At 43.0% G+C, this 9,586-nt stretch overlaps 1 protein-coding gene across 1 annotated transcript; it reads left to right on the top strand.

Moving 5' to 3' along the window:
* Positions 1–227: 227 nt before the first annotated feature.
* Positions 228–8,134, top strand: LOX (lysyl oxidase). Its single transcript, XM_062513651.1, has 6 exons — positions 228–957; positions 1,381–1,489; positions 2,821–2,958; positions 5,284–5,440; positions 7,775–7,870; positions 8,015–8,134. Exons 1-6 carry the CDS (start codon positions 228–230, stop codon positions 8,132–8,134), a joined length of 1,350 nt encoding a protein of 449 aa, XP_062369635.1.
* Positions 8,135–9,586: the final 1,452 nt, after the last annotated feature.

Raw genomic sequence — 9,586 nt, 5'->3', positions numbered from 1 at the left:
TTTCCTTTCCGACGGCCCGACCTGCTCGATGGCATCTCCCGGGTGCCGCAGAGCCTGAGATCCCGCTGCCCGCCCGACGCTTCCAGAGGAGCAGCCCGCACCCCCCGTACCGCCCCCCCCGCTCCATCCCGAGCAGGAAAGGCGCCCCTCGCTCTCCTCTCGTGCCCCCTCCCCTCCGGGTTTCGCCCGTATCTCTCTACCCGCCGGTTCCCAGGAAAGAGGAGAAGATGCGTTTCGCGCCGCCGGGGCTTCTGCTCGCCCAGCTTCACGCGTGCATCTACTGGAGCTGCCTTTGCCCCGCCGGCTGCCAGCAGCAGCCGCCGCGTCGGGATCCCCCGCCGCCCCCCGCCGCCTGGAGGCAGCGGATCCAGTGGGAGAACAACGGGCAGGTGTACAGCCTGCTCAGCCTGGGCTCCCAGTACCAGCCCCCGCGGCGCAGGCAGGCGGCGGAGGCGGCGGGCAGCCCTATCCTGCTGCTGCGGAACAACGGCACGGTGCAGCCGCGGAGAGCCGCCCGCCCCGCCGCCGTGCAGCCCCAGCCCCAGCCCCAGCCCCAGCCCCAGCCCCAGCCCGTCGCCGGCAGCCGGGGCGGCTCCGGCGCTCGGCACTGGTTCCAGGCTGGCTACCAGGCTTCCTCCGGGGGTCGCGCCGCTGCCGCGCAGAGGAGCCCCGCGGCCGCCACCTCCGCGGCCCGGAGCGCCTCCTCGGGCGCGCCGCGACCCAGCCCCGCCGGCGGCACCGGCACCGACGGCAACGGGAGCAGCACCGGGGCCGGCAGCCTGCCGTCCCTGGGCAGCTTCAGGCCCGGCCGGGAAGATGTCATGGTAGGAGACGACCCCTACAACCCCTACAAGTACACGGACGATAACCCCTACTACAACTACTACGACACCTACGAGAGGCCCCGCCAGGGCAGCAGGTACAGACCCGGCTACGGCACCGGCTACTTCCAGTACGGTAAGATCCCTCCCTCCTTTCCGCCCGTCCCGTCCCTCCCCTGCCCGCAGCCCCGGCCCGGGCCCCGCCGCTCGCTCCGCTCGCTCCGCGCACGCCGGTCCCTGCGGGAGGAGCTGCGGGGATCGTCGCTCCTGCCTGGCCCTCGCTCGGGGCAAAATCTGACCGGGCAGGCGCCCGCCCGGCTCTCGAGCTGCGGGCAGCCCAGTTCCCGCGTCTGGGAGAGGGGCGAGCTGCCGATACCGCGGGCATCGTGATTGGGATGGGGTGTTTGGGACAAACCTGAGCAAAGGGGAATGACAGGTTAACGGAGAACAGGAGTCCGTACCAAAACGACGGCTCCTAACGACTGGGATGCTAGCCAAAAATTTGCAAACGTGTCCTGGGTTGATCTTGCTGTTATGTGGTTGGTTTGATGAACTGCAGGTCTCCCTGACTTAGTCCCGGATCCCTATTACATCCAGGCGTCCACATATGTCCAGAGGATGTCCATGTATAACTTGAGATGTGCTGCCGAGGAGAACTGCTTGGCAAGGTAGGCATCGTCCCGAGATTTTGCCCATTTGCTGTGGGTTGCCGTGCTCGTGGTGCCACCTGTGAACGCGGTGAAGAGTGAAGAAGGGTTGGTGAGGCTGGAGGGGTCTAGGAAACACAGCCCTTTGTTAGCTCCTTCCAAGTTTGTGGTAGATGGTAGAGTATTGCACATCAGAAAGCAGTCCTGGCATATTGGAGAGACAAGCTCCAGATCTCCTGAAGAGCCTACATACTGTGAAAAGTTGTATTACATGTTTCTATCATCAGGTTCACTTGAACATCTCTGAATTTTGTGAAATGGAGGCACTTGGAAAGCCACTTCAATCTGTTGATTTTCATCTCCCTCCTCTACTCCCACTACAAGATTGTGTGTTACTTCATAAAAAAAAGAAACAAAAACCAAATAACAAAAATCCTATTCTTAACCAGCACAGTTTACTGTTAAGATTATAATAAGCTAATTGTTTTTGGGCCTATGCCTTTTAATGTCTCCTAAACCTAAAATCCCTCTGAAAATTGTTTCAGAGTCTCTTAAGGGGTTGAAATAACAGCTTCGTTATGAAGTCAGGTCTTGTCCAGTTGGCAAAGAGGGATTTTTCCTGTTTTGTTTGGAAAAAAATCAACATGGCTGTTTTTAACCATTTTAACTTGTTTGATACCTTATCACGCAAAACAGATTTCTTAATTTACCAGTATAATTAATTTTTGTCTGTCTGTTTCAAGGTCATGCTTGCTCTTCACTTGCAGAAAAAAGAAAACATGACATAGGAAGCAGTATTTTTTTTTTGCTAGCTTCACAGTGAAGACTCATTGAAGTGTTCTTGATGATAATTAGTTGATTAAAATATTTCAGTATTTCAAAGAGTGTAGATAATAGGAAAAGGAAAATACAGCCTGGTTCATATATATATTAAGTTGTTGTTTGTTTTTTGTTTGTTTGTTGGTTTTTTACAATGGAATCAAACATCTGTTGTGTGATCTTGCATACACAGGGAGTTATTTTGCTTAACAGTAACTAATAAAATTGTGTTTTTTGGTACCAGAGTAATTTTACAGCTCAACAGTGATCTCCTTCATAGACAGAGTCAGGCAATGGTCAAACTTCTGTTATAAAATTAAAACCAGATCTGAATCTTACTCAGGTCTTGGTCTGACACCAGGCATTTCCACATCATATGGAACTCCTGTGTGAATCTCCAGTGTATGAGGCTTATGTGGCCTGAAAAGATCTCTGCTATCAGTTACTTCTAAGACAATATAAAGCATTTTTTAAAGTATTTCTTGCATATTTATGGCTTTTTCCTTTGTTTTCTTTGATTTGCATCTTTGCAGTTCAGCTTATCGAGCAGATGTTAGAGACTATGACAATCGGGTGCTCCTGAGATTCCCCCAAAGAGTGAAAAATCAAGGCACATCGGATTTTCTGCCCAGCAGACCCCGTTATTCATGGGAGTGGCACAGCTGTCACCAGTGAGTGAAGTGCTCAGTATGGCATCTTCTAATTATGCTTTTCACTAACAAATTGTCACTTACAAGGGGATGCTTCCTAAAACTAAAGTGAAGCAGAGAGAAATCATGGGGAAACTTAAGCCTTTTACTATCTGATTAATTTTATGTTGTGGTAATTACTCTCTGTATGTAGTGGTAATTACGCTTTATACAGACACACGAAACAGAGATGGATACAAAGCTTATCCATATGTATGAAACTCTTACAATGTGTAGATTAAATATAAAAAGTCTGAAATGAGAACTGATAATAGCACTTTGTCATTTTATTTTACATGTAGTCCACTTAAATGTAAGTGTAATTAGTAAATAGAAGTTCCAACCACGTAAAAATAAATAGAAACCCTAAAATGCACGTTTACTACCATATTCTCTATAATGACACATTATTTTAAACAGTGACCCATACTTCTTGAACTGAATTTAATGAGATAGTTCTTCACAGGGAATGGGCTGGTCAATTTGGTAAAGGAAAGCTACTGACTTGACTGATCCTATTATCAATAATAATCTATATATGTATATGATATTTTGACTTAACAGCATTGCTTTAAAAATAGTATATATGCTGGAAACACAGCAAAGGAAACACAGCAAGAACATTTTCAACATTTTGGGAGCAGGTAACACTGCAAACTTGTACCTTTTCAGAAAACTCATATGCAGGATTTGGCAGCCTTGTTCAAATTTTTTCTGCTTCTCAGCAGGATCTGTTATAAAATACTAGAACTAATTACTCACAATACTTGCTTCCATCTTACTTAAAATACAACTCTGCTGCTACAGGTACATAAATCATAACTTAACCTTTTAAAAGTGGCATGCAATGCGGGCTTGATCTGTAGGCCTCTGAGCCAATGGAATATTTCTCTCTAGGCTCAGAGGTTTTAGGCATTGAATTAAAAATCAGTACCATTAGAATAAATTCTTCCAGTAAAGACTCATATTACCAGTTTATAAATCTTGCAAGCATCAAAAAGCTAAAACTAAATCAAACCTAACAAAAAAGCCTCCACAAATGCTTTAGTTAACCTCTATCCCTGAAAACAGTCTTCACCAATAACAAAAATCCCCCAACCCTCACGCCTACAAACTGCATGATAGGATGCATATGAACAACTGCATAAATGGATGAAATGGGCAGAGAGCAGTTGAAGTTTTCCATTTCTAGAAAAAGTTTCTTACTGTGCCACAATAGTCCAGCTATCACTGTCCAGATTCAAAGTATCTCTGATGTTGATTCAGTTCTTGGACAGAAAATACACTGCCTACAAAAAATGTTTCTCTTGTGATCATTTCCATAACAGTGAAGCAAACTCATTTGGAAATGAACTCTAACTACCAATTACTTTGGCCAGCCATCAGACCTCAGTGTTAGTCACATCATCATCTGTGGACCTGTTTTAGTGTTCTGGATGTGCCTGCTCCTGAGGCTCCTGTGCTGCTTTGTTTTTCCTATGCATTTGAATTTTGTTTAATTAGGCCTTTTTCACATACTTCTTGGGCTGAAAGCATTCAAAAGTAATAGCAGCCAAATGCTGCAAGGACATAGTGCAGGTAGAAAATACAGGTTTATTTTCCCAGACATTCAGAAAAGTGAAATTGCAAGTATACGAGGTGTTAAAACTCCACAGAAAGAGCAAGAAGTCACTTTGTGTGAAAGCAAGAAAAATACATCACTTTGCCCAAATCAAAAGCATACACACTTCTGAAATAGAGACAGCATTAAGTATAGACTGTAAAAATATTTTATATTGATTGAAATCTGCATTGCCTGTACCCAGAAGCTGATTTCTTTATGCAAATTTTGTCTTCACCAATGTTACAAATGTATTATATTCTCTGATGGCCATGGAAATGTGAAACCAAATTGTTGGGGTTTTCCTAGCAAGTAGGAAACTTCCATGGAATTTATAGTATGTAAGGTAAGCATTCCTAGAAAAACTCTGGTTAAAGTCACTTATAAGATGTTCAATTAAAATATAAACTAGCAAATACTTGCTATTGAAAAAGAGGTGAAACAGAAAATTTTTGAAAAACAGTGCTGCTATGGAATCTTTCCTATACCAAATTAAAACCTGTTATTTATTTAGAGATGATGACATGTAGTACTTGAAAATTAGAGTAATTAAAATAATTGAGTGGTCAGTAGTAGGAAAGTATACTAACACATAGGTTTTGGGTAGTAAATAAAATTTATCCAGATTTAACAGGATGTAGATCAAATAGTGTGAAAATGGTATTGATAAGGTCTGATCCCTCCCTAATGTATCTATGGTTTAACAGACATTATCACAGTATGGATGAATTCAGCCACTATGACTTGTTGGATGCGAGCTCACATAGAAAAGTTGCTGAAGGACACAAAGCAAGTTTCTGCCTTGAAGATACTTCCTGTGATTATGGATATTACAGGCGGTATGCATGTACAGCACACACACAGGTAGGAGCTGCTTTGGAGACAACCAAGTGTCTTTCCCCACCCTACTTTGTATTTGAATACCTGCCAATCCCCTTATGCCCTAAATAAGCTAATGCCCTAATTAGCTTCTGGAATTCCCCATTATAGAGACCAGGATACCAGTCTACAGACTGATAATTCACCCACGTGCTGTCAATTGTGGGTTTCTTATTAAAGGGCAGGGAGACTCACCAGTAGTAGCACGACTGTTAACTGAACTATATTAAAACACACCACAAGTTCTCACAGCAGTAGGACTGGTCAGGCTAAGAGGCACTCAAGACAGCCCATAAAGAAGCTGTTCCCAATGGTCATCCCCCCAAACTGACATCCCTGGCAGTGCCAGAGTTCATAGCTGGTATTTCCTCCCTTGTGGAGTCTGAAGCTGCAAGGTGCTGGATTCCATTAACACCTGCAGCTGCTGGCTGGCAGTCTGGCACAGAAATCTCAGACATTGTGTGCCTGTACAGCAGGAGGCAGTTAAAGAGAATGGCAGCTGTGTGGATGTTATGATGGGCCACGTACAAATGTAAAGCCAGGTGCCAGGGCTTGTTAGGGGAACATGGAAAATAGAACATACCATAAGGATAGAGAAATCCTTGAATATTGCATCACTCTCAGAACCGCTAAAGAAAAGCTAAAAAATCCTAACCAGCCAACTCCAGCAGAACAAGGTTAATCAGCAGTGTAGTATGGCTAAGAAATTTCATAGACTCTTCCATGTGGAAAAACAGAAGTAAGACCAAAACTTGACTGGTTGTGGATTGAAAGAGGAAATTATTGATATTTACTGAGAATTGTTGATGTTTATGACAATGTATGAACTTAAGACATGTCAGGCAACAGCTTTAAAACAGAGAGGAGTGAGTGCTCTTTGGACACATGAATGAAGTATTAAAGACCTTGCCATTAGATGTTGCCAAGATCAAAAATCCCTAAAAAGAATTTAGACAAAGTAACAGATGTTATTAAACACAAAAATCTGACGGTACTCCATGCCTTAAATACAGTTAAATGCCTGGTGGAAGGAATTTGCCTGACATTACACATCCCATTTCTTATGTTCTTTTCTCATTAAGCATCTGCTTCTGACCACTGTCAGGGACATGATGCTGTGCTTTGATGGATCTGTGGTTTAACTCAGTATGGTCATACATACACATAAACTTGTATCCCTTATTTTGCAGCTTTTAATCTAGAAGGTAGTTATTCTGTCACAGAGAAATGACAGCTATGTTTCACTGGCTGACGTGTCCACATTTGAATTTTAACTATAATGAATGATCTGCAATACATAGAGGTTTTGAAGAGGTTTTATAAATACCTTTGCTAGTTCTGTAGACTATGACATCTAAGGAACATACATATTTTACAGCTGGAGTATTTGTGTCACTAGAATCAACGGCTGTGTCAGCATTTCCACTGGAAGCCCATATTTCAGGGGTTTGTAATTGGACTGTAAAACTTCCCTCCAGCCTCAGACTTGGCACAAATATGCAAGAGTCTGAGTTGCTCACCAGCTGGGTCAAGAGGGAATTCCTGCAGGACTTGGGTTTTCTGCACTCTGTGTGTTGCCAGAACAGATCAGCTCTGCCTGGAGCAATCTGTATTGGCCACAGCTAAAGACACTAGATTTGAATCATTCATATGTGGGGATTCTTACTAATGTTCCTAACAACAAAGAATTTTTCAGAAAGATGCATCTGGAATAAAGGCTACATTTTCAGTTCCCTCAGAGTCTTGTGTCACTTTTTGCCATTTCCATATAAAGCCCAGTGTGAAAATAGCCCTTAACTCTACTATTCAAAGATGGCACTTGGACAGATTACATCCACAGAAAAAAGTTGCATTTTTCCTAAGGGTAGAGAGAGGTTTCAACATGGTGATCAAGTCTGTCTGTACTCATGACCTCAGAAGATATTCACTTGACATTTACAGATACTTATCTCCAGTCTTTGGTCAACTTTTATTGTATTCTGGTCTTATGTAAAGAACAGGAAATAACAACATCAACAGTTTTTACACAAAAGGAATACTGTAACAAGTGATTATAGGAAAGTACAGATACCTCACAAATGAACAAGTGTCAATATTATAGGTGTTTTTTATCCAGGACAGTTTGTAGAAGTGGTACATTAGACTTAAGTGTTCTAGTTTAGACACACAAATAAAATGCCAACTAAAAATAAGACTAATTTTCTAAGTTAATTTTCTAAGTGAACTGTGATAGTTACATTGAACTTCAGTCTGAGTCTAGAATGTCACTGTTGCTAAAGATTAGTGGTTTTTTACATCCATCTTAACTTCATTCTTAAGGGTCTGAGCCCTGGCTGCTACGACACTTACAATGCTGACATAGATTGCCAGTGGATTGATATTACTGATGTAAAACCTGGGAATTACATTCTCAAGGTAAGTGTATTGGGTATGGGGAAGTTTGTGGTTTTTTGGGAGGTTTATTTTTTTTCTTGTATTTATGTTTGCATACATCCTTTGGCATGTAAGTTACCAAACTGAGGCGTGGCAGTAGACAGCACTGTGCTTTCTCCCCGCCAGGTGAGTGTAAACCCCAGCTACCTGGTGCCTGAATCCGATTATTCCAACAACATAGTCCGCTGCGACATCCGCTACACGGGCCACCACGCCTATGCCTCTGGCTGCACAATTTCACCGTGAGTGCCTCCCCACTGCTGGTTTTTCTGTCACTGTGCCCCGCTCTTAGTATTTTGTTTTGTGGGTTTTGTGAATTTTAAAATTAGTGGGCATTTTGCCCTCGCAGAAGGTGCCGTTGGAATACGTAACATTTCCAAACCTGCCACTCCTCTCTGGTCTAAGGGATAATGACCTCTGTCTCACACACCTTCTTTGTACTTGCACTAAGACCTTTCTAGGATCATTCAATACCCTTTTACACCACCAACACACAATTGAGCAGCTACAGTGCTCTTTTAGACATTCTGCAAAATCCCACACATGCATGCTACTTCGCTGCTGCTGCTTACACAGCAGCCACCCTCCCTGAAACAGTTCTTTCACACACCTTCCATTTAGAGTTTTGCTCTTTAAAAGTGCAAATCATGCCACAATTTTGCATTTTGACTTTTTTTCCTTCAAAAAGGCAAATTCATTTAATAAATGTCCTCATGGTAGATCTGCTGTACCTTAGTATCTGTGAAACATACAGAGAAAAAGCAGTCTTCTGTAACACAGAGGTAAGCAGTTCTCAGAACACTGTGTTAGTTGCTCATATGAGATATTTATCAAGAGACTTCATTTGGATTGTATAAGGAGTGAGTATTAACATTGTATAGAGGTTCATATGAAATAAATTCCAGAGCAGTAAATGAAAAGTGAAAAGTAAAACAGATGACCAGTGTAGTCTTCTGTAACAGTATCAGTGAAACAAATAGATTGAATTAATGACTTGCTTAATTAGCCTTTAAGTTATTAATTCCTCACTTTGCATTAGGAAATCAGTAGTTAAATGAGGCAAACTTATGTTTAACTTCTAGTCTCCCCATCTTATCTCTGAAAATGTTTTTGAGTATATAGAATAATAGAATAGTTAAAAACAGAAAAGACCTTTTAGATCATGGAGTCTAGCCACCAACCTTGGATTATGACCATGCTCACCATTAAACCATGTTCCAAAGTGCTAAATTCATACAGCTTCTGAACACTCCCAGGGATAGCAACCCTACCACTTCCCTCGGTATTCTGCTCTAATGCTTTACAGCCCTTTATGTGAAAAAATTTCCCCTGATATCCCATCTAAACCATCCCTTGAGGCCATTTCCTCTCATCCTATCTCACTGGTTACATGGGAGAAGAGACCAGCCCACCCCTCCCCACAGCCTCTTCTCGGGGAGTTGTAGAGAGTGATGAGATCCCCCTCAGCCTCCTCTCCCCCAGGCTAACACCCCATGTATATATGTATAGATACATGTGTGTATCTATGTACACACGTATGCAGCTATACATGTATATATGTATATGTGCACTGTACTTTATATTTCTCTCAGGTACATATTCATGCAGGGCTAGGAAACAAAACGTCTGTTACTGCTGGCTGACGTGTGCTTTCAAGCTAACAAGTGGATATTTAGCAGTTCCTCTTCCTGTGCGTGT

Source organism: Cinclus cinclus, chromosome Z, assembly GCF_963662255.1.
Source record: "Cinclus cinclus chromosome Z, bCinCin1.1, whole genome shotgun sequence".
NCBI lineage: Eukaryota > Metazoa > Chordata > Aves > Passeriformes > Cinclidae > Cinclus > Cinclus cinclus.
The sequence above is the reverse complement of the archived record's forward strand: the minus strand, read 5'-3'. Positions and strand labels throughout refer to the sequence as shown.